At 40.5% G+C, this 25,643-nt stretch overlaps 1 protein-coding gene across 9 annotated transcripts in view; it reads left to right on the top strand.

Annotated features, from left to right (window-relative positions):
• Positions 1–1,474: 1,474 nt before the first annotated feature.
• Positions 1,475–25,643, top strand: part of PWWP2A (PWWP domain containing 2A) — a 33,785-nt gene continuing 9,616 nt past the window's right edge. For 3 of the 9 annotated variants that reach the window (XR_011425028.1, XM_023617302.2, XM_023617303.2), the window contains exons 1-2: positions 1,520–2,185; positions 19,356–20,320. Coding sequence is in view for 8 of the 9 variants with exons in the window: in XM_023617302.2 (XP_023473070.2) it covers positions 1,602–2,185; positions 19,356–20,320 (1,549 nt within the window). In the remaining variant the exon portion in view is untranslated. Of the gene's footprint in view, positions 2,186–3,080; positions 3,553–7,606; positions 7,681–19,355; positions 22,035–25,643 lie in introns of those variants that run through there. The other 6 variants (XM_070232983.1, XM_070232984.1, XM_070232985.1 and 3 more) reach the window with 5 other exon arrangements.

The following is a 25,643-nucleotide window of genomic DNA, read 5'->3' on the forward strand; positions in this document are numbered from 1 at the left end:
CATCCTCTTTGTGCCTCAATTTCTTTATCTATTAAATGGGCATAATAACGGTACCTGCCTCACTGGAGTATTGTAATGACTAAAGTGTTTGTACTAGAGCCAAGTACTTAGTAGGTGCTCAATAAATGTTAGGTTAATTATTCTTTAGAACTTCATTTTTTACTCCCCTTAATGCTGGCAACTTTTATCCCTTCCCTTCTGTAGGCATTCTCAGTGCCCTACAATCTCTTCCAGCAAAAAGGGTGACTCTGAGGTGCGATTTGAGAGAAATGGGTTCAGTAGGTTCTTCCAGACATAAACCAAGAGACTTAACTTGGGAATAAGAAGTGGGGGAATTAGGACACCGAAGAGAGACTTTTTGTACCTATGGTGTAGGAGAAGCCAGGAAAGAAAAAGGCGGTAAGGAAGGCAGCAGGTGCGCCCACTTTCCAGTGAATTTGGAGAGTACAAGCAGTGTTCACATGGAAGTCCAGTAATGCCTCAGGACTGCTCTCTGGAACATTTATCAACTTAATCCAGTGTGCATGGTGTCCCTCCTCTTTTTATTAGCATCTTCCTACTTTCCTTTTTTGAGGAAGATTAGCCCTGAGCTAACATCTGCTGCCAATCCTCCTCTTTTTGCTGAGGAAGGCTGGCTTTGAGCTAACACCCATGCCCATCTTCCTCTATTTTATGTGGGACGCATGCCACAGCATGGCTTGACAAGCGGTGTGTAGGTCCACACCTGGGATCCAAACCAATGAACCCCCCCGCCGCGGAAGCAGAACCTGCGAACTTAACCCTGTGCCAGCGAGCCAGCGCTGCACTTTCCTACTTTGAAATAAGTAGGTGCATTGTTCCTAGAAAGTGAAGAGAAGTCAAGGAAAACACTCCTTTTATCGGGGTTGGAGTGGCTGCCTTGAGCTTATGGAGAATGTCTTGCACATCATTCTATCCCCAGCACCTAGCACAGCAGGACTTCAAAAAGCATTTGTAGAATTATTTTCAAACTTTGGTTATCCTTCCCAAAGAAGCATGTCATAAACGCACGCGGCCGCAAGCAGGTCCGCGCCTAGAAATAACATTTATTCTAAGGACCTCGGCGCAGGGATTCTGGGAAGGTGCACCCCTCCCACATTCCCTTGTTACTCCGCCCCACGGTCGCCTTTGAAAGAACTGGCATGCCACGTGATTCCACCCATTATCCCGCCCCTGAAAGCCTGCTGATAACGGGCAGGAGTGTAGGCCAACCATAAAAGTTTATTTCCTCTTCTAGCCAATAGAAAGAGGCAGTGAGTCTGCGGCTCAGCTTTTGTGACTTCCCCCGTCCCCACTCTCCGCCTCTAAGATTCGACATTTGACAATTCATCCGACCAATGAGAAGTTCCTGCTCTACATGGGAGGGATGCGCTGACTGGATGATAGACGTCGCCATCTGGCCAATGGGCTGTCAGAAGCCCGGGAGGGGTGTAGGACGGACCAATGGCGCGGTGCCAATAACGAGCATCAGGGAAAGGGCGGGACGAAACTGTTCGCGGGAGGGAGGGGAAGGCCCAGGGAACCAAGCAGCGCTGCCGCCGCCGCTGCAGCCCGACCCGGAGGAGGGAGAAGCCAGGAAGAAAATGGCGGCCGTGGCTGCAGAGGCGGCAGCGACTGCAGCGTCCCCCGGGGAGGGGGGCGCCGGCGAGGCTGAGCCGGAGATGGAGCCCATCCCCGGCAGCGAGGCCGGCACGGACCCCCTCCCGGTCACGGCCACTGAAGCATCGGTGCCTGACGGCGAGGCCGACGGCCAACAGTCCTCTCCTCAGGCCGACGAGCCGCCGCTCCCGCCACCGCCGCCGCCGCCGGGGGAGCTCGCCCGCAGCCCCGAGGCGGTGGGGCCGGAGCTGGAGGCTGAGGAGAAGCTGCCCGCCCGGGTGCTGGAGCCGGCGGCAGCCGCGCCTCAGGAAGGGCCCGACCCTCCGCCTTCCCCTGCCCCGTCGCCGGAGCAGCCCCTGGCTCCCGAGGAGCGCCCGGACCCGCCGCTGCCCCAGCCCGCAGCCCCGGCGCTCGTGCCGCCGGCGGGCGGGGACTCCGCGGTGTCGCAACTCATCCCCGGCTCGGAGGTGCGGGTCACGCTGGATCACATCATTGAGGACGCGCTCGTCGTGTCGTTCCGCCTCGGGGAAAAGCTCTTCTCCGGGGTCCTCATGGATCTGTCCAAAAGGTACCGCGCCCGCCCCCAGCACGCCCCGGGCGCCCCGGCCCGCTCGGTCCCCAGGGAGGACCCGGGCTCCCGTCTCCCCGGCGTCCGGCCGCCTGCACCGCCCTGGGGTCCCGCGCGGCGCGTGGCGCGCGCTCCGAGTGGGGCGGGCGCGCGGGGCCGGGAGAGGGCGGTCCCCGGCCAGGTGGGCGCCTGCGAGGGCAGGTGTGCAGCGGGTGGGGGGCGCGGGGGCCTGCCGGCTCGCCATCTCGCCCCCAGCCCCGGCCGCCGTCCGCCCCCGGGCCCTGGCTCACCCACCCTGGGGCGGGAGGGCAATGCAAAAGGCAGACGGGTTTCTGCAGGGAGCAGGGTGCTGGGCGCGGGGTGGCCTGGGAGGCACCTCTGCTCTCAAATTAACCTTTAACTTGAACGAGGTTGGAGAAAGGGGTGTGTGCACTGGGGTTCCCCAAAGGTTAACTGTCACTCCTTATGGGAGGGGGGAGCGTTTATTAAAAATGAGCCTTTGGATGTTACTGTTATAACTAATTTCCCCTAGGTAACTGCTCAGTAGGGAAGCACATTTGGCTAATTAGAATAGTTTTAAGAAAAGTCTGAAGAAATCAGATTTTTTTAACCTTTAATAGTAAGATAATGTGGTATAAAAGTGCTCAAACATCTGACTTGTAATACAGTTTAGATTTATGTATTAGTTTATGTATCTTTATATATTTATGTATTAGTTTAGATACAATTTAAGTTTAGCTATTAAGGACAAGAAGGGTGAGTTCACCCACAAACCTCTGTCTTAACCACCACATGTTTTGATTTAAAATGTTTATGGGCATTGCTTTAAACAGGTAAAGAAGGTAATCTGTTCTAGGTCTAGAGTTGTTAACCTTTTTATTCTCTTCTTTTGCAGATATGAAGTGCAGAGACTCCCTTTCACGGCTCTCCATTCTGTTTCCTGCAACAGCACACACTCTGATGGTATCTCACCTGTTTGGAAAAGGCTTATTTTAGTATGTTTTTCTTTTAACTCCTTGCCCTCCCGTTAAGATGCAAGAATCTTTTCCCACTTGGAGAAAAAAGCCGTTTAAAATACATCTTGAAGTATGGTGTTTGGGGGAAAAGATGGGACCCTTACAATTACTTTTTGTATATTTAATCTCAATTTTTTTTTAATTTTTCTTAAGAATTTTGAGTTAGGACTTTTGCACTTTTGTTTTCATAGTTAGAAAGCAGAATAAGACTTGTGTGCTTTCTGCTGATGTATTTGATAGTGAAAGACTGTGAGACTCAGTAGTGTGTATGCTATTGAATCAAACAGAAGTGAAGGCCAGTGACTGTGTGAGAATCTGGATTTCAAATCTGCAAAAGGAAGGTGCAAAAAGGTAAGTTGTTTCTGGAAATGGAATGGCTAGTGCTTTCCTGTTTCGAGGTGCTCATTGTGTTGGTGTTTTATTTTTAAGAAAATTTATTTGGTGGGGAATTGCAGTTTACTTTTTGAGTTTTGATCTATTTTGCTAACAGTACTTCTTATAAACAGCAATTTCTTTTGTTGAGGGAGCTGTTCTTATTAAGGAACTTTTACTTTTTAAAGTTTTGAAGTGAGAGCATCCTGTTATTAAGATATTTTTTAAAAAGCCATTAAGGGAACCATATCAACTTTTTATTCAACAAATATTTATCCAGCACACATTGTGTAAGGCACCCTCCCAGGTATTCTGAATACTATATGTATGAGACACAGTCCCTACCTTCTAGAAGCTCGGAGGCACCCATTGTGGAAGTGGTGAGGAAATAAAACTGTTTTTAAAATTTAGCACTTCAAGGAATTATTACTGGACCAGTGATTACCAAGTTGGGTATCCCTTTTTCATAATTCAATATAATTTGGAAAAATGGATCTGCTAATAGATTTTGTAATCTGTGCTTACGTTGACTGCATATTTTCATGTGCAGTTTTGGGGTTAACTGATGATCCAGGGGATACTGTTTATGGACTCTGCCCAGACTGTGACTGTCGTCATCAGTTGCTTTAAAAATGATTTGTATCTTATTTGAATTGACCATTGAATTAAACTTTTAGGTAAAAATAACAAGAGCTTCCTCTTGAGTGCCTGTTATGTACTAGGCATTGTACCACATGCTTTAGTCTTCATAACTCTGGCGGTATTTTTCGTTTATATAGGAGGAAATTGAGGTTCATTTAATTTGGCCAGTCATTTAGCTTGTAAATAGCAAAGTAAGGATTCGGTTGTAGGTTGATCTGATTCTAAAGCCTATACTATTTCTAGTTTCATATTAGAAAGTTAGTTGGGCTAGCAAATTTTCTTTTAAACAGTAAGTAAAGAGTTGCATATTTCCGAAATTTAGTGCTTATCTTGATTTCAGTAACTGTATGGGGTGATACCCAGGGTATGGGTGTTGGAGCCAAGCAGATTCTTTAGTCAGCTAATAGCCATGGAACCTCCTGCTCTGGAGACTCCCCATCTGCTTAGCTGTATATTGGGGAGCACGTAGTAGGTTCTGAAGTCTTGGTTCTTGCCTATTCGGTGAGATGATCAGGAAAGAATTAACATTTGGAGACTACTAGGAGCATCAGTGTATGTGTGCTTCTCTTCAGTCTTCCAAAGGGCTAGTTATTGCTTTTATTAATTATTTTATTCTGACAGTATACACAGTACAGAAACGTTTTTTAAAGTTGGAAGAGTTTTCCACCTGTAGAAAAAGGGTTGGACCCTCGAGTACAGATTTGATACATGTGTGGGTTGATCAAGAGTCTGCTTTTCTAAGCATTTGACATTCTTCACCTTCCTGTCATCGTACACTTTCCCTCTTATGTTTAGAGTTATTTGATTGAAGAACACATTTTTGAAGAGACTCTTTCTGTGGAAAAAAGGAGCAGGACACATGTAATTAAAAAAAAAAATGGAAAGGAAAGAAAGGGGTACTAGAAGAGTTGATTGATCTGAATAGAGTGTCAGGATACTTGGGTTCTGACTTCTAAAACCAGCCTCTGCAATTAACACTATGACTTTAGGCAAATCTCTGTGCCTCTCTGGACTCCAGTCCCTCTAATTCTTATGAGGTTAATTCATTTTGACTTTAGACAGTTCATTTAGACACAAACCAGCAAACCAACTTTATGCCTCTGTTTACATGTTTGTAAAGTGAATAGGGTGACCTGGTGGTCTGGTTTTTTGGTACCATCCTGGTTTGACTGTTACATTTTCCTCCTTTCTTTCTTCAGAGTAGCTTGCTTTGGCCAATAAATGATGTGGTCACCCTAAAAATGAGGATATTTGAACATCTGGTTAAAAACAGATTTTATGTAGCATAGTATTTATTTCAAACTGAATACTTTTCAGGTGAGCCATGTGGTCTCTAGACTCCTCCACTATTGTTTTATACCCAGCTCTCTTAGGTAATTTGAATTACCTGCCTCCTCGTGAATTCATGAGCAATATCTAATGACAACAGTGTGATACCAGCAGATAAAAATAATCAACTAACCCCCAAATTCAGTTATGTTTTCCTATAATCTTCTCTTCCTAACCTTATGCTTTTGAAATTTTGACAGGTAAATTTGTTTCTTCATTTAGTGTTAAATAATATGCATTCCTTCAGGTTGCTAAACTGTCTTAATGCTTATTTTAGACAGAATAATAAATCAGTGGTTGTACCAGAATTTTTGTCTAACTTTTTTTTTTTGAAGATTGGCACCTGCGCTGATATCTGCTGACAATCTTTTTTTTTTTTCCCTTCTTCTCCCCAAAGCGCCCCAGTACATAGTTGTATATTCTAGTCATAGGTCCTTCTGGTTGTGCTATGTGGGACGCTGCCTCAGCATGGCCTGATGAGCTGTGCTAGGTCCGTGCCCAGGATCCAAACTGGTGAAACCCTGGGCCACCGAAGCAGAGCGAATGAACTTAACCACTTGGTCACAGGCCGGCCCCCGTTTAAGTTTTTATTATGGGAAATGAACTTCCATGTCGCCATCGCCTTTGCCTTGACATTGATCAGCTGTTAGCCAAACTTGTTTCATCCTGTGCTCACCTCCACTGAATTCTTTTGAAGCAAATCCTAAACATATCACTTTACCATAAATATGTTGGTATAGATCTTTAAAAAAATAAGGACTTAAAAAATTATAACTCTGCTATTATCACACCTAAAATAATAGCAACAATGCTTTATGTCATCATATATCTAGTCAGTAAAAATTTTACAAATCACCTCAAAATTAACATCTCAATTAACACCTAAGTTTTGTTCAAATTAGGATCCAAGTAAAGTTTATAGATTGCAGCTGGTTGCTAAGTTTCGTAAGTTTTTCATCGATAGTTCTCCTGACATTACTTTTATTCCCTTGTAGTTTATTTGTTAAACCATAGACTTTGGGAGAATTTTCCACATGATGGATTTTTTTTCCAGTTGCATCCCCTTGGATGCATTTCTAAAATGTTTTTAAAATAGTTCTTTTCCAGAGGCCGGCCTGGTGGCGCAGCGGTTGAGTGCACACTTTCTGCTTCGGCTGCCCAGGGTTCGCCAGTTCAGATCCCGGGTGCAGACATGGCAACGCTTGGCAAAAGCCATGCTGTGGTAGGCGTCCCACATATAAAGTAGTGGAGGATGAACATGGATGTTAGCTCAGGGCCCTCCTTCCTCAGGCAAAAGAGGAGGATTGGCAGCAGATGTTAGCTCAGGGCTAATCTTCCTTAAAAAAGCAACAAATAGTTCTTTTCCTTCAGAAGCAAACTGAAGGGACAACAACCTCAGTCCTCTGAGGGCCTCCTTTGAAAACCTGTCCCTTGTTTTGGGTCAGCAGAAATGATATGGGTACCTCTTGCTTGCCTGCAAACATTAAGATCTATCCCTTACACACACCTCCAACTTTAGTAATTCCAAACATAGACACATTTAACCGGTCCAGATTATCTGCAAAGGGCAGAAGCCTTCAGCTCAGGTTTCTGAAAAGGTAGTTTCTCAGCCTTCTCCATCTGCACCTGAAGGGACAGTATTTACGGGGACCTAGCGTTTCTTCCTACACAGAGGGATCATTTAAACTGTTTATTACTGTTCTTCACATCTTAGAAAATAGTTATAAAGCCACTTTGAAATCCTGAAAAATCTGTCTGAATTCCATTTTTTTGGACCGGATATGAATAAAAGAATCATGAAGTAAATGCTTATGCTTAAAAACCCTTGTGATTTTAATTTTGTGATACATACTTATTAAAGGTAGCTCATTGTATTTCAGAATTGATCTTTTACAAACATTGACATTTTGTGTCTATATGTGGGGTACTGTTGCATTAAAAAGAATTGAGGTGATTTCTTTAGAAAACTGCAGATTTTACTAAATTCTTAAAACAGTTTGTAGAAAATTTACTTGTTTTTTAAGGAAATATAAACCAAGACAATGATTTCTTTTCTTTACAGAGACCATGAAACAAACGTATGGTGCAATAGCCCTACTTTTGGTGGGAAAAATATACAGCCATTCTGGTGAAGCAGTGAGTAGTGGTATCAGTAGCTTATACTAAGCTTCCAGGTTGAGAATTTAGGCCTCAAGTAGAATGCTTGAATGATTGTGTTGAGTTGCACATATTTAAAACACTTAAATATTTTTGGGTGGTTATTCTGCTTGTATCTCAAGGTGTTGATACAGGGTTCCCACAGCAAGGTAGCATAGAGGCAGGTGCCAATCCCTTTCTAACCCAGACAGCACTAGGACGTCCACTGCTGGTGTGCATACTGCATTGAGAGTGAGCTCTTCCATCCCATGTTGGACTGCAATGAGTTTTCTTCCTTTGGAAGTGGTTAGTTGTTGGACATTTAAAACCTAGTTTGAGGGTCCGGCCCCGTGGCCAAGTGGTTGTTTGCGCGCTCCTCTTCGGCTGCCCAGGGTTTCACCGGTTCAGATCCTGGGTGCAGACATGGCACTGCTCATCAGGCCATGCTGAGGTGGCATCCCACATGCCACAACTAGAAGGACCCACAACTATGTAAGAATATACAACTATGTACTGGGGGGCTTTGGGGAGAAAAAGGAAAAAATAAAATCTTTAAAAAAAAGGCACTTAGTTTGAGTGTAGAGAATCCTTAACATTATGGTATTAAAAATAAATTTTATAACTAAATTTTATAAAGTAAATAACTAGATGTGTTATACACAGACTATTTCAGGCATGTTTTGTTGGACTTGTGGTTTCTAATGAGGTGTATCTTCAGCCTTTTATTTGTGAATAAGACCATACTTCACTGTGTACTGTTTTAAAGCAAAGCCCTGGATGAAACTAGGTTTAATTTTGCTAAGATCAGTTTTCCTGTGGGTGGTTGTTATAGAGTTTCTGTATTATGTACTCAACTCTTGTTATGGCTGAGTAAATTACACATTGATGAAAAAATGAAAAATGTTCTTAGTAGTTGTTGTGCCTGTGAAGTGCAGCCTTATTTATTTGTCCTGTTCTCCCTAAATTCTCAAATTAATTCAGGCACACGTTCCCAGCAGAACAGAGCTTGCTCTAGTACTGGTAGATCTTGCAAGAAAGAAAGTGGAGGTTAAGTTACAGTCTGGATGAATTTAATATAGAATGTTTTTGCTAAACACTTTTGGGCCGTGGTCCTCAAAACAAATTGCTTAAGATTTCTGAGCTCCACTCCACCAATTTGCATTTTTACCAAGGTGATTCTGATTCAGATGATTTTTGAGCCATATTTGGAGATAACTGATTTTTAGGGGGTAGTTTTGCCAAAATAGTAGGACTATAAATTTGCTAAATCTATTTTAAAAGTTACTGGTTAATTTTGATTGTGATGTAATTACAAAGTAAGCAGTACCTGTGGGGATGGGCCACTTGGGTGGCAGATCCTGATCATTACTGCAGAACTGGTGATTAGACTTGCAAATGGTTTCTTAAATCTGGTTGCCCACTAGCAGTTTAAGTAGTTCATAATTTTCATCTCTTCCCCTTGGGACCAATTATATATAGTCAGCTTACAATAGAATTGTGGTTTTCAGCTTTAAAAACATAGCTAATATTTGATTTCACTTTTCTGCCTATTCCCGCCATCTAGGGAGGTTGCCAAGCTTTCCTTTCTGTAATTAATAATAGCTACTATGTATTTCCCACTCTTAATGCTAGGCAGTGTGCCAAACACTTTGTATACATTGTTTCATTTTACTCTGGAAAATCCAATGAAGTAAATTCTGTTAATCCCCATTTCACAGATAAAGACACCAAGGCTCAGAGAGATTAAGTAAATAGCCTAAAATTTTAAGTGGCGGATATAAGTAGATATATTGAAGATGCCTTTTTAGACGGTGGATACACAATTCTCTAAGATTTGAAAACAAATCCTGTTCTAATTCTAATACACTTAATTATATTTTACCATTGCCATTTACATTATGGTTTTGGTGGGGAGTTACCCTAGTGGATAGAAGTAATGGAGCTCTGCTCCTCACTCCTCAACCAGGCGACAGCTGCCGCTTTTAAAATATGAACTGCTCTTGAGTTCAATTTATGAACTCTGGGCATTTTTGGAAATGCGGTTTCTTCTTCTTATGTGGTCCTGGGTGTTAAATTAAATGGTTTGCCTTGGTTGGCCTGGCTCTGGTAACAGTGGAGTTCCGTTGTTCATTAGACGAATCACAGAATGTCAGATTTGAAGCTCGTTGAGCACAGGATCAGCATTCATTGAGTGCTAGATGATCAAATTGGAAAACAATTTAAAGACTAACATACAGTAAGGACTACCTGTTTTTGGTAGAATAGGAATAGTGAAATAAATTGAATAAGGTGCCTTTTTAAAAAAGCCCATCTGTTGAGAAATATTTAGACCTCTGTGTGGTGGACCTACTGGACATGCTACAAAAGAAATAGTGAAAGTACATAGAAATCATAATGGCAAACATAGAAAACTTAAAACTGCTTATTGGTATCTTAGAGCCAGGACCAAGGGAATTGTGTCCAAGTGTTTGAAGACTGTGATGAGTACTTACATTCATAATTAAAAAGATCCTTTCATACCAGTGTTCATTTTCTTGGGAAAATGTCTAGTATGTTTCTGTAGGTGATGTATGCAAGTGAAGTCAACATTTGTCTACTCTTAAAAATACTTTGCCACTTTGTGGGTATTATCATTTTTTTGGATGGTTATTTTAAAAGAAGAATTTACTATTAGGAAGTTAAATAATTTGAATACTATACAGCTGTTATTGCTATTTTTGCTTTTAAATAGACCGAAGCATGTGTTTTCTCTACTATAGTTGTTTCCATTTTTATTTCAAAACCTATTTATCCAGGTTAAGTTTTTTTAGAGGATTGTTTGAAGGTATATGATTGAGAGCTTAACATCTAAATTATTAGTGTTTAACCTGTTTTTTTCCCACCTCCAAAAGCTATCTGTGGTTTTTATAAAAGAGTATTGAATAGACTTTTTTAAGAAGATTTGAGTAAATTGTTATGGCTAGAGAGTGTTCTTTTAAGACTTTTTTTTTTTTTTGAGGAAGATTAGCCTTGAGCTAACTACTACCAATCCTCCTCTTTTGGCTGAGGAAGACTGGCCCTGAGCTAAGATCCATGCCCATCTTCCTCTACTTTATACATGGGACGCCTACCACAGCATGGCTTTTGCCAAGCAGTGCCATGTCCGCACCCGGGATCCAAACCAGCGAACCCCGGGCCGCTGAAGTGGAACATGCGAACTTGACCACTGCACCACTGGGTGCCCTCCTTTTAAGACTTTGCTGCAGCTCCCTCCCCACCAGTTACTGCAGGAAGATGTTTCCTGGTACTCTGGTTCATCACTGGAGCATGTTTTGTTTTTATGCTGCTAGTCGTCGTCCTCCTCTCCTCACCGTTTGGGCACCCAGAATTCCTGCAGAACCCTTGTAATACTTGGGGCTTTCAGTTAAATACATCATCTATTCAATTACAGTTAATAAAATGGAATAATTTTAATTTTAGTATAATAATTACCATATATTGTGCCTGCTTACTGTGTACTAGCCCGTATGGTAAGCAATTATGTACATTTTTATTTAATCTTTTTTTTTTTTAAAGATTGGCACCTGAGCTAACACCTGTTGCTAATCTTTTTTTTTTTCCCTGCTTTTTCTCCCCAAATCCCCCCAGTACACAGTTGTATATTTTAGTTGTGGGTTCTTCTAGTTGTGGCATGTGGGCCGCTGCCTCAACGTGGCCTGATGAGCAGAGCCATGTCTGCGCCCAGGAGCCGAACCAGCGAAACCCCGGGCCGCTGCAGCAGAGCAGGCAAACTTAACCACTCGGTCACAGGCCGGCCCCCATTTTTATTTAATCACGCTGACAGTTCTATCATGTTACTTAATTGCAATTCCAAAATCCAAAAAGCTCTGAAAACTGAACTTTTGTTAGTTTTTTGATACTTTTTTTGGTGGCAAAACCTATCCTAACCTGAAATTATGTGAGGCTGTTAAGTCTATTTATCCCGTTTAGTGTGAATGTCCTTTCGTTTAGTTGCTGAAATGTTAATACGCTTGATAATAGGGTGCTTATTATCTTTTGCAAACCAGAAAAATTACAAATTCTGAAGCCTGTCTACATCCATAGAATTCAGAAAAGAGCGTGTGGACCTGCTAGCTGCTCCACTCCCTTCGTGGGGAAGCGAGGTCGAGAAGAGCGCTCAAGTAACTTGATGAGATGAGGGCAGGCAGTAGTTAAGAACCCGACTTTGGGCTGACTGCCTGCATTTCTATCCTGGTTCTACTGCTTACTAGCTGTGTCGTCTTGGAGAGGTCACTTTCCCTCTCTGTTCTTTAGTTTCCTCAACTGTAAAATGGGGATAATAATAGTACTTTAATAGGGCTGTTGTGATGATTATATCAATTAATGTAAATGAGTACATATTTAGAATAGTACTTGCCATATAGTAAGTGTTAACTATTATTCTATTTTATGCAGTAGCTACTGAGTAGCAGAAGTAGGATGAATGACAACAGCTATTATAGTCAGTTAATATGGGCTTGCTTGAATAGCCACTTAACTTAAATTCATTGTATTGTGGCCCACAGTTTAATCTGCATCTTTAAAATACCTTGAGAGACTGTAGAAGCTTCAGATAACACTGGTGAAATATAACTTCCTCCTTGTGCTTAATGAGGAAGGATGACAATTACTGTACGAGGGAGTGAGAGAACTAGGAGCTTCTTGCATGAATGGAGAGTGGGAGACAGCTCATTCCTGTGTTCCCACTAATCCCTGGGCCGATGGCTAGTGAGGAATGGTGGGCCTTCTCACGAAGAGAAGTTACAGTCTCATCAGGGAAATTGAGTCCTTAAAGTCTCTGCTGCTTGGATGCTTTTAAAACAGTTGAAAAGGGCTCACCCTTGAGAATGACACATTTCAAAGTTAGGGAAAGGAAGGTATTTTTGTGCTCTTCCTTGTACTTACTGAATGATGGGACCAGACAAGCATAGCTGAGCTTCAGTTTTTAACAAAATGGTTTGGACGCTTTCATTCCCGTCACTGTGTAATCAGACATCCTGACTGACCTCCTCTCCAGAAACTAGCGTTCTCCCTCCTTGCACTCTCCCTGACCCTGCTAATGATGCCCGCCCTCGTGCACAGCCTCTTCTGCCCCCCGCTTCTCGGCTGCGACCACTGTTACTTCAGGGCTTGTTGAAGCCTCCTGCCTGGCTCCTGTGGAGGAGGGCAGCAGGCTGCTGATGGCGCTTTCTGTGCTGCGTTGGTCCTCGTGGTTGTTGCCTCACCTGCTCAGTGTTTTACTTTGTAAACCAACTTAAGTTGGTTACCAACATTCAAAAATAGGTAACCACTCTTCTCTTAATCTGCTAGGCGCTTCTGGGCGTGGTCTGTTCCTGCAGAGCACCCTCCTGAGCGCCATCTGCGGGGGTTCCTTTCCCTCTGCGCTTGCAGCCTTGTGGCAGGGACTGGTGCCTTCTGGTCACTCCTGAAGTTGGGCCCCACAGCTGGGACCTCGCTTTATACTCTCCGATAATTAGCATACTTGCATTCCAATGTAGAGTTTGTGCTTAGTGGCACTTGAGGTGAGTTTGCTGACATTTATGCTCAAGTAGGACAAATTTTCTTTTTTCTTTTTTCTTGTCTTTCCTTCTTCTCCCCAAAGCCCCCCAGTACATAGCTGTATATTTTAGTTGTGGGTCCTTCTGGTTGTGGCATGTGGGTCACCACCTCAGCGTGGCCTGATGAGTGGTGCCATGTCCGGCCCAGGATTTGAACTGGTGAAACCCTGGGCCACCAAAGCAGAGCCGGGAACTCAACCACTGGGCAGGGGGTGGCCCCTCTTTTTTGTATACTTTGATTAACAGTATATAAAACAGTATTTTTGGTGGAACTGAGGTAAACTGTATTTAAGATTATACTTTTTAAAAACTAGTTTTTTAAACTTTATTTTGAAATAATTTCAAACATAGAGAACTCTTATAAAGTCTATCTAGATTCACTAATTTGTTTTTCAGTTATTTTGTTGAAATCATAAAGGTCTATAACAACGTACACTGAGTTTTAACATTTCGCCACGTGCTTTATCATTCTTGGTGTACACAGTTTCTTCTTGAACTGTTAGGGAATAGGTTGCACACGTCGTCCTCCTTTACCCCCTAACACTTGAGCAATTATGTCCTAAGATAAAGATATTCTCAGACGTAACCACAATACAGTTTTCAAATTCAAGAACCATTGACAGTGCTTTATCAAATTCGCAGCCCGTATTTCATTATTTTGTGAATTTTGCCAGTAATGTCCATTAAAACTTTTTTCCTCCTCCAGTAAATGATTGTGCATTGCATTTGGTTGCAGGATAATAAAGAATACATGTAATAGGGGCTATTCCTGGCGTAGGGTCGCCTGCTCCTTGCTCATGAGAGGCTCAGGCTGCGCGGGCAGTGCTGTTCTCGCAGCAGCACAGCGCAGGCGTGTGGCGTCTTTGACGTGTTCCCTGAGATTCTCGCTTAGGGCGGCATGTTGTCCTGTCATTCTCCAGGGCACTGACTGTTATTTCTCTTGAGCTGATAATTCCTTTGCCACCATGAAATTCACTGTTTCTCATCAAACTTTCTCCTCTACATTAGTAGATACACAGTTTGAAAAGTTTTTTAATTGTGGCAAAAAAGACACGTAACATAAACCATCTTAACCATTTTTAAGTGTATAGATCAGTTAGTAGTGTTAAGTTCATTCACATTATTGTGAAAAAGATCTCTAGAACTTTTTCATCTTGCAAAGCAGAAACTCTATATGCGTTAAACAACTCCCCATTTTCCCCTCCCCCTAGCCCCTGGCAGCCGCCATTCTACTTTGTGTTTCAATGAATTTACTACTTTAGATATCTTATGTCAGTGCAATCATACAGTATTTGTTTTTTTGTGACTGATTTATTTCGCTTAGCATAATGTTCTCAAGGTTCATCCATGCTGTAGCATTTGACAGGATTTCCTTTTTTGGGGGGTGTGAGAAATTGGTCCTGGGCTAACATCTGTTGCCAATCTCCCTCTTTTTGTTTGAGGAAGATTAGCCCTGAGCTAACATCTTTGCCCGTCTTCCTCTATTATTTGTATGTGGGATGCCACCACAACATGGCTGATGAGTGGTGTAGGTCCACGCGTGGGATCTGAACCTGCAAACTCCGGCCACTGAAGTGGAGTGTGCAGAACTTTAACCACTCGGCCACAAGATTTCCTTTTTAACTACGAATAATATTGCATTGTATGTATATACCACATTTTATCCATTCATCAATTGATGGGCACTTGGGTTGTTTCCACCTTTTGGCTATTGTGAATAATGCTGCTTTGGACATGGGTGTGCAAATATCTCTTTGAGACCCTGTTTTCAATTATTTTAGGTATACACCCAGAAGTGGGTGTGCTAGCTCATAGTTTTAATTTTTTCAGGCACAGATGTACGTTTATTTTGTAAGATTTTCTGTTGCATGTAGTTGACTATTGAATTTCTTTCATTTATCCTGAGATTAAACTTTGACATAATAACCAATCTCACAGAGATGAAATATGAACCGAAATAAGCTTGCTTCACAGTTTTCCTCCCTTTATAATTTAATCTTGCTAATTTAAGGAGAGGTTGTTTCTGAAATCATCTGCTTGAAATGAAATAAATCTGGATACTATTTTTCAAGTGGTTAATTGCACATAATTTTTTCCTACTGCAGACTCTGTAAGAGGAGAACAATTCTGGGAGGGGAAGGATTCTTCTTCTCTTCTGTTGATCTGTTTATTGGATAGAGATTTGGTCCAGCCAGAATGTTGGGGTCTGTCTCAACTAACCCTCCTGAACTTTTTTCCTGAGTGTTGAATTCCTCAGGACCTCTGTTTGGTAGCCTAAAGTTTGTAATACCTTAGTTTTTTGTTTCTTTATTTTTATTTATTTATTTTTTTGGTGAGGAAGATCGGCCCTGAGCTAACATCTGTGCCAATCTTCCTCCACTTTATGTGGGACACTGCCACAGCGTGATTTGATGAGTGGTGCTGGGTCTGTGCCTGGGATCTGAACTTGTGAACCCCGAGCTGCTGAAGTGGAGCGTGGGAACTTAACCACTATGCCACCGGGCCGGCCCTGTTTCTTTATTTTTAATGTATAATATTTTAAAAAGAATTTCCTCCTGCAGTTGAAGCTTGGCAACCAGAATTGAGGGAAGAAAATGAGAATCAGTTGAGCACTATTAAACTGTTGTAAACAGGAAGGAAAATAATGTAATCTAAGGTCAAGAGATGAGTTGATTGAGTTTGCTGTGAAGTTAAGGCTGATGGACACTACATCAGCATTTTAAAAACACTTTCAGAGGTAAGAGGTAAGAATTCTAAATATATCTGACTTAAAAAAAATGGAGTTGTTGGTAAAAATTTTTAGTTTGTTGTATTCCTTTGGAAAGGGAATTTGGATGATTGTTACGAGCTTCACTCCAAAAAATGAGGCATAGTTAGCTATAGGATTGATTGGTAATGCTAGAAATCTTGAGCAAATACCATAATTCTGTAAAGCTTATCAGTGGGTGAATAAAGGCTTCATTTAGGCAAAGCTGTTACTGAATTTTAGTCATCAATAAAATTCACATCTAAAGTAGAACCCAAATACCAGAAATATCGTACTTCCTATAATAGCCACATTTTGAATTCTGGCTTAGATACATTTACATTTGTTTCACCTTTATATTAGCCGAGGATTCTTTTTCATAGTGATTTTCTCTTGCCTTGACACAAAATGACTATTAAGCCCCACTATTCTCCCTCAAAATTTTGGCACTTGTTACTCCTAAGTTATTAAGAAGATAGCTATTTTAAAAACTTTTTATGGATTCACAGGAAGTTGCAGAGATAGTACAGAGAAGTCTCTTGTACACTCACCTAGTTTTCCCCAGAAGTTATTTTTAATTAAGCCATAACACTTGAATATTTCTCCTTTAGAATTTTTGGGTAGTGATTAAAGCAGCCCGAAGGTGGGTAAGGGTCAGAGTGAGTCACTAATAGTTAATAAATACCCTCCTTCTGCACAAAGAAGGGGTGGGGAGAGACTTTGTGTCTTTTTAGTCAACTCCTAGAGTATTTGTAACGCGTTCTTTTAGAAAAAGCTCAGGTGGGGGCCAGTAGTCAGCCTGCCATCTCACTGATCGGGAAGCCTTCCTCTGCCGAGGTGGGCGTTCACAGGGGACAGAAGTATCGTCACCTTAGGACAAGCTGAGGCAGAAGGGCCTGCTAACAGTGCAGACCCTGGCTTCCACCCTGGCACAGTCTGAGTCAGTCTTGGGCAGGGCTGTGGAGTCTCCACTTTCGAACAGCACAGTGTTGTGTTGCAGGAATTAGGTTTTAGGATTTTTAAGAGACCATAGTTTTGTTGCTAAACTCCATGAGGGTAAACATATCAGATTCCACAGCTCATTTGTTAGAAACAGCTTTAAAATAATTGGCTGGGTTATCCTTGCATTGAGATAATAAAGATACAGAAAGGATCCCAAACTCTAGTAAAGTATTAGTTGAAAATAAGATCGAATTACTTAAATGAAGTAAATTTTAGCCAAGAAAAATGGCTAACATTATTGACCTATTAATCTTCACCTGATACTTTAAGGTAGGACATAGTGTTATCCCGTTTTACACGTGCAAAACTGAATGTAGGGAGGGTTAGTAATGCCTCACTGAGGATAGGAAGTTGGTAAGAGAGAGCTGTGAAACTTCACCCCGAACATTAAGATGATTGTAGTTTAGTTCTTCCTAATAAAAGAAAGGAAATTTGTTGTTTATTCACCTATGGAAACATCATGTGAAAGAGTGATGGGGGTAAAATGATGGCTTCTTACGACTTTGAAAATTTTGTTGTTAATAGTGGTCTCACTTCAGATAAGTTATATTTTACATAGTTCTACGTTAAAACACATAAATCACCTCTTCTTCATCCTGTCTTGAAAAAGTGGTTATTGAGTGCCTGTGTATAAGAAAAGGCTAAATGCTCAAAGTGCCTTGCAGTCAAGGAGTAAGGAAGCAAACACTTAGGTCTCAGATGCTCCTAGAATAAGAGGCCTCCCTTTTGCAGAGTCTGATACAGTGAGGAGGGTGTCCTTCCTTTGTGGACTAGCCCAGACCCAAACTTGTCCCACTCTAGGTAAAATAGTCTTCTTCCTTTGTGGTTTGTAAGTATTTGCTTTAAGTTGTTGGTTGGTGGTAGCCAAGCTGACAAAAGACTTTAGGAAGAAAACTATTAGGTGTTAGAAGCAGATATCCTGTTGGTGTTGGCTCTTCCTATATTCCTGCCTGCGTTTAGGTGTGTCCACAGCTGGAAGTACCTAATCTCAACAGAAGTATTCTCAACCTTTTTTGGGGGCTTAAGGGCATTTTAGAGAACCTGAGAACCAAAGACTCCAGGAAAACAGACATATAAAACATTTGCATCTAATGTCAGCCATTCTACCTGACTACCTGAAGCTGATCCTGGGTTCTAAGCACCTGTGCCTTAAAGGATCGACATTAGCATTGTGTTGTGTTTAATACTGTTTGAATCAAATAGTGCATAAAATTAACATGTTAGTATGTACATGATGAATTTATTTGGTAGTGTGATACTGTTTTATGTGCAGGAATCTGAGGATAGCAAGTTTAGCTTAAAGATTCTTGATGTTTAGCCCAGACAGGTTGAGCCACAATTATTTCTAATTCTACATGAGAAATTAGGTTATTGACCCCTGCTTTATTAGAAACTGAGAATTGTAAAGATTTGTTTCTATGCCAGTGCTTTGCAAACTGGATCTGGACCCATAAGGGAGTTTTGAAATCCACTTAATGTGTCTGATTAGCATTAAAACAAATGAAATAGACCAGAGTAGAAAAAAATAGCATTATATATCACATAACATAAGGTTAAGTATTTAGTGAAATTTTTGCTGAATTGTATGTTTATTTACTGTATGTATATAAGCGTGCATGTATACATACATAATTGTTCTTATTGGATTGCAATGTGAAAATATTTCCTAATGTGCGATGTGATTTTAAGAAGTTAGAAGGCCACAGCTCTAAACCTGTCTGGTTTTAAAGTGATTTGAGTATCTGAATTTCTAGTATTTTTGTGTTCTTGTAGTTGTGGGGAGAGGGCTGTGTGGATGAAGGGCCTAAGGGTTGGGATGCAAGAGTAAAGGAGCAGCTGTCCTGGAATCTTTAGCAATTAACCAATAAAGTTGAGATGGGATTTTACTGAATCAGTGTTTTTGGGTAGTTAAGGCTGAACTTGTTTTGTGAAGCTTTTGAAAGCTGTTATAACCAGGGGAAGATACGTGTTACAGTTTTACAGTTCCATTTCCTGGACATGCTGTCTTCAGTTCAGTGAGCGTAATATTAGATGACTCTTCATATTAATCTATCTGATAGAACATCCCTTCTGAGTCAAGACTCAAAAGGTCTCTTACATTAGATCAGCTGTCCTGGCATTGCTTAGAGCAACCATTTGAGTATTTCTATTTGCACCTAAAATGTAGGACCAATAAAATGTAGGAGGGCCTTGGGACTTTTGAGAGGAGGTGGCCAGTAGATTCTTGTTTTGTTCTTTTATATGAAATAGTTTTCAGGAAAGGTCATACAAATAAACATTAGGTGTTGTTTAAGAAATTGAATTACAGACGTAACTTAATGGCTTCTTTTTTTCTTTCATTTCTTTCAAAGGTTTGGGCCCCATGGGATCCCTGTGACAGTATTTCCCAAAAGGGAATATAAGGATAAACCCGAAGCCATGCAGCTCCAAAGTAATACATTCCAAGAAGGGACAGAAGTCCAGCGTGAAGCGAGTGGTGCTGTTCCTGGGGATCCCTCTCCTGTCCCGCCTCCTGAGCCGAGCTTGGCTGAAAGCCTGTGGACTTCCAAACCACCTCCTCTCTTCCACGAAGGAGCACCTTATCCTCCCCCTTTGTTTATCAGGGACACATATAACCAATCAATACCTCAGCCACCTCCTCGGAAAATTAAACGACCCAAACGAAAGATGTACAGGGAAGAACCTACTTCAATAATGAATGCTATTAAACTACGGCCCAGGCAAGTCCTGTGTGACAAATGTAAAAACAGTGTTGTTGCTGAAAAAAAGGAAATTAGAAAAGGTAGTAGTGCAAGTGACTCTTCTAAATATGAAGATAAAAAACGGAGAAATGAAAGCGTAACTACTGTGAACAAAAAACTGAAAACTGACCATAAAGTGGATGGGAAAAACCAAAATGAAAGCCAGAAAAGAAACGCTGTGGTTAAGGTTTCAAATATTGCTCACAGCAGAGGCAGAGTAGTCAAAGTTTCTGCTCAGGCCAACACATCAAAAGCTCAGTTAAGTACTAAAAAAGTGCTCCAGAGTAAGAACATGGATCATGCAAAAGCTCGGGAAGTGTTGAAAATTGCCAAAGAAAAGGCACAAAAGAAGCAAAGTGAAACCTCTACGTCCAAAAATGCACATTCAAAAGTCCATTTCACACGCCGCTATCAGAATCCTAGCTCAGGTTCCCTTCCACCCCGGGTTCGTTTAAAACCACAAAGGTACAGGAATGAAGAAAATGACTCCTCTCTGAAGACAGGACTTGAGAAAATGCGGAGTGGCAAGATGGCACCCAAGCCCCAGTCTCGCTGCACCTCTACCCGCTCAGCAGGTGAGGCCCCTTCAGAAAATCAGAGTCCCTCAGACGGCCCTGAAGAGGCCAGCTGTGAGGTTCAGGACACAAACGAAGTGCTTGTGCCTGGTGAGCAGGAGGAACCACAGACACTGGGCAAAAAGGGCAGCAAAAGCAATATCTCTGTTTACATGACCCTAAATCAAAAGAAATCTGACTCTTCCAGTGCTTCAGTGTGTAGCATTGATAGCACAGATGATCTGAAATCCTCCAACTCTGAGTGTAGTTCTTCTGAAAGCTTTGATTTTCCTCCAGGCAGTAGGCATGCACCTTCCACCTCCTCCACTTCCTCCTCTTCAAAGGAAGAGAAAAAGCTCAGTAATTCCTTGAAAATGAAAGTCTTTTCCAAAAACGTCTCTAAATGCGTCACACCAGATGGCAGGACCATATGTGTAGGGGACATTGTTTGGGCCAAGATATATGGCTTCCCTTGGTGGCCAGCCCGTATTCTTACTATAACTGTGAGCCGGAAAGATAACGGCCTTTTAGTTCGACAGGAGGCCCGTATTTCATGGTTTGGGTCTCCAACAACGTCTTTCCTTGCTCTTTCGCAACTCTCCCCCTTTTTAGAAAACTTCCAGTCACGCTTTAATAAGAAGAGAAAGGGCCTGTATCGCAAGGCTATCACAGAGGCAGCTAAGGCTGCCAAGCAGCTGACCCCTGAAGTGCGGGCTCTGTTGACACAGTTTGAAACGTGAACATGGACAGTAAGGTAGGCAAGAACCATTGGAAGGCGCCACAGATCTCCTAATTTAGTTAGGAGTAACTTCTATGAAATAGCCTGGCCAAATTGGAGAGAGAAATTGCACTCAGTTGGCTGCTTTTTTTATACTTACCTTATAGCCATTTTTAGACTGAGAAACTTAAACTGAACAAGCAATCAAATTTTGTCTTAAGGAAGTGAGATTTTAGCAGTATTTTTCAGTTTTGACGTCTAAAACCATCCCAAGGCATAGGAGCCATAGCCTCAACTGAAAATGAATTTTCGCAGGGACTGTTAATTGCCATTTGTACCTAGTACTGTGTGTATGTGTGTATATATATACAGACACGTACATATATGTGTGTGTATATACACATATATATAAAATATAGCCTGTCACTATGTGACACAGGTTGCATATTCGGGATTGCAGTAAGGGCTGGTGAGCTGGGGGGAATAGTGTGGATATTTAATGACTACTTGCTTTTTAATTAACGAACACTTAGCCTTTCTATGTGCATAATGGTGCAAGAATGGCGCATAGGTGTCTGAAAAACTGAGATGCTTGCTATTCAGTTGCAGACTGGGTAACTATCCCAGTATTTGAGATTGAGACTGTCACAGCTGGCTAGGTTTGAATCATCACTCTCTCTCTTTCGTCCAATGGTTATTTAACAAAAACTTTCAAACTTCTGGTTTGGGAGTTTAGATAGCTTTGTCTTTGGATATGTAAATAGTCGATTGCTGAATTTGGTCAGATTTCCTGACTGGCTGTTCCTAAATTCTTAGGATACGTCCTAGTAAATTACACTTTGTGAATTAATTGTCATATGTGTAATTGTTGCATTTTGGATGTACCTAATTTGATAATTTTTAAAAAATATTTTCATTTAAGGTATCTGTTTGCAGGTCAGAAAATGAGAAAATGTAATTGTGTAATGCTCTGAAATGTAAAAAAACAAGCTGTAAATAAAATCAACTAAATCCAAATTATTTGTGTGTGTTTCTCAAAAAGCTTTGAAAAATTTCAAGTTGGTAGAAAATTATTCTTTGTAATAGTTTGTAGACGAAGTGAAAAATCAAACTTTTATTTTCCTATTTTCCCTATCAGAGAATATATTATCTGAGCGTAGGTAAAATCAAATAGTAAGTGATTAATCAGTATACTCTTAAAATGAGGTTTTGTTGTATAGAGGTCTGATATGCTTCTAGATTTGAGACCCTCCTCCTGCCAATTTCTCATAAATGTGTGGGTTTTAATTTTTTTGTTTTTAGCCTTAATATTTCACCACATGCTTCATTTTTTAAAAAAAATTTATATTTGGGTAATTAGAACCAGTCTCTTTTCTGCTTGGTCTTCTGCCTCAAGTCTCATTGCTGTTGGGGCTGGTAACTTAGCCTACTATTTTCTGCATGGTCCATCTGTCCCTACGATTTGATTTCTTTGCATTTTTAGCTTTGTATTGTTAGTGAAAAATATATCTGATTGCCTCTGGAGGCAAGTTTATCCCAAGATTTTTAAGTTGCTTTCATACTTTTGTGTCTAACTTTTAAATTTGATACAGTGTCAGTTTGACACTTTTGGAAACTTGAAACTTAAAGAGCAACTTTTTGCAGTTTTCTAAGTAATCCAAGTTGAAATATCTTAGTTACTGTGGAATTAATGATGAAAAGATTAATAGAGATTGAAAATCAATAGTCTGTCAGCTTCCTTAAGATTATGGACTTCTATGATTTATGTACTGATTTCTGCAAAAGCAAGTAGAATTTCCTCTGAGGAACTCAGTCAATGCTTTTTGATTATAATAAACACACAATTGAATAAAAAGATGTTTCACTTGAATAGAACATATTCTTTCCTGCAAACAGAAACAACTATACTATTTTTGAAGTTCTTTGATTATAACAGGTTGAAAGAAGTTCACAGCGTGATTGAGGAGTTTTAAGGAAGTATCTTAAATTATTTGAGTATTTGTTTCAGATTAATAAACTTGTTCATTCAGATATATTTGAATTACAATTTCAGATTTGAATTAGATTTCAATCTAAAGCTCAGAAAGACTTAAACAGGGTAGTGCAAAAAGTCACCTAAAATATGTAATTCAAAGTCCTTATGTAAAGAAAGATCCAGGTGAGTTTATCATAACATAGTGGTTTTGACAGGATATTGGTAATCAAGTCAAGTGGTTTGGCAAATGTGCTCTTGTGGCATAAATCAGATTTGATTTGTTTCAGAAGCTATGGGAAAAAAGAAAGAAAATAATAAAATCATGATTGTTGAATACAAAAGTAACACCCAGTTTCCTCTAGTCCATCCCTTTGAGGAAAGGTTGAAGCATAGTCACAAGTGTGCATGATCTCTAATTATCATGCCGAATGATCCCTCCATTCTAAACTGGCAGTTTGGCATATTTTATCTGAAGTTTAGGGAATAGGGAAACAAATTTTAAAGAATTTCTGTAGTCTTAAAATATACATTCCATACACTAATCCAATAGCTGCACATTAACGTTTTACTCAAATAGAAATTTCTTAAGCAGCCAGATAAATTTGTCTAGTGTCTACTGCAGATGGAGATGGATTTGAATTGGGGGAATTGTAGCCATTTTTCTTTTACATTTTTCTTTAAAATGATTAAAGGAGGCATTTACTCTTTGTACAGAGATAACCAAATGGGTTTTTCCCTCTTGCAGAGAGAGAACTCAGTTTAGGCCAAATCTCCAGCCATCTAAGAAAAATGGCTAAAACTAAGGATTACAAGGGGAGACACCAGGTGAAGTAAGAGCTGTCCAAAAAGCCAAAGATGGGGCCGGCTCTGGCCAAGTGGGTGGGTTCGCGCGCTCTGCTTCAGCAGCGTGGGGTCTCCCTGGTTTGGATCCTGGGCATGGACATGGCACTGCTCATGTAGGCCGTGCCAGGGTGGCGTCCCACATAGCACAGCCAGAAGGACCTACAACTACAATATACTACTGTGTTCTGGGGGGGCTTTGGGGAAAAGAAGAAAAAGAAAAAGATTGGCAACAGATGTTAGCTCAGGTACCAATCTTCAAAAAAAAACCCAAAAAACAAAGATGTCTTTATTTCTAGAAATTCTCAGAAATTTAAAAGCATCAGAGTATTTTTCCCTTTTAGTTTTCTAGAATTTATAGACCAGAGAGCTGACTGTTTATTTGAAAGGAAATATCTATTTGACTCATTTATTTGTGGAAACAGAGACCTAAAATGTATCAGTGAGATGAAGTAGAATTCACTAGTCTGAAGCCCATTTGCATGACTTGATGGTGTGTCTCTCTGGTTTTGATGGGAAAATCTATAAGTAGTAATTTTAGATTAGTACCAAGACTAGACAGGAATATACATCTGAAGACAGACTGCAGGCAAAGAATATGGAACTGTTACTGAAGTCAACTAAATGGATATGTTTGCATTAGTGGGTCTGAGTTTCTAATTTACAAAAGATTGAGATGCACCCCTATTTGAGCAGGTTGTACTTAATACTGGTTATGTTGAAGGAAAGATACACATTTACATTCTTTTATATGCATATACATACCTTTATATAGAATAACTCAATTGAAATACCTTAAGAAATCTATAATTTAAATCTAAAATTAGATTTCCCTTTTAAATTGTGAAGTTTTCTGTGGTTTGTGCTGGATTGATTCACTTTGTTAAGTACTCATAACAGAGAAGAAACTGGCATATGTCTGGTAAAGTTGATAATGTTTTGATTCAGGATATTTTGACTTGGGCCCAGTGATGGCCTCCAATAGGGAATTTGCCAGAGAGAAGGAAGACCCTATATCTAAGCTGGGACAAATTTAGTGTTTGCTTCGGGATTGTATTAATATGGTTGCTGTTAAAACAATCTCTAACTGACAGGCGTAACACGGAATTTAGAAATAGAAGAAGAGGCTAGTGGTGTACCAATTGCCAGGAGAAAATAAAACAGCTAAGCTACATTAATCACTTTTATCTGGTTCTGGCTTAGTTAATAGGCTCTTCATATTCTGTATTTACAGTTTGTACACTTACTGTATTCATTCAACGGAGTGAATAGAATTAAAAAATGAAAGCTTTAGCAATTAATATGCTCTGTTGTGCTATTTTGAATCAAGGAATAGGAAGTTTAAAGTCATAGTGATATAGATGGTCTATATATTTTTAGTTTTCCAGGATGTCTTGGTGTCTTTATCTTGCATAGTTGGCACTAAGATCAGAATAGAAACAGTTCAACTTTTTTTGTTTAATCTGTACTCAAGAGACTTAACATTTATAGATTCAAGGATTTTTTCACTTTACTTGTGACTTTAGGTAGAAATAATTTTCTCCTTGTCATACTAATAGAGCACTGTAATTTGTGTTTTATGTTTGGTATTTTAAAAATTGTCATTAAATGTACCTAACATAAAATTTACCATTTTGAACATTTTTTTAAAGGGTACAGTTCTGTGGCATTAAGTACATTCACATTGTTGTGCAGCCATCACCACTATCCGTCTGTAATTTGGTTTTTGATAAAAATCTTTTAAATTTGGGATGGTATTGTTCTAAAAGGTGTTTGGAAATTAAGTCACAGGAGTGTTTTTCTTGGTCAAG

The sequence above is a fragment of the Equus caballus genome, chromosome 14 (assembly GCF_041296265.1).
Source record: "Equus caballus isolate H_3958 breed thoroughbred chromosome 14, TB-T2T, whole genome shotgun sequence".
Classification (NCBI taxonomy): domain Eukaryota; kingdom Metazoa; phylum Chordata; class Mammalia; order Perissodactyla; family Equidae; genus Equus; species Equus caballus.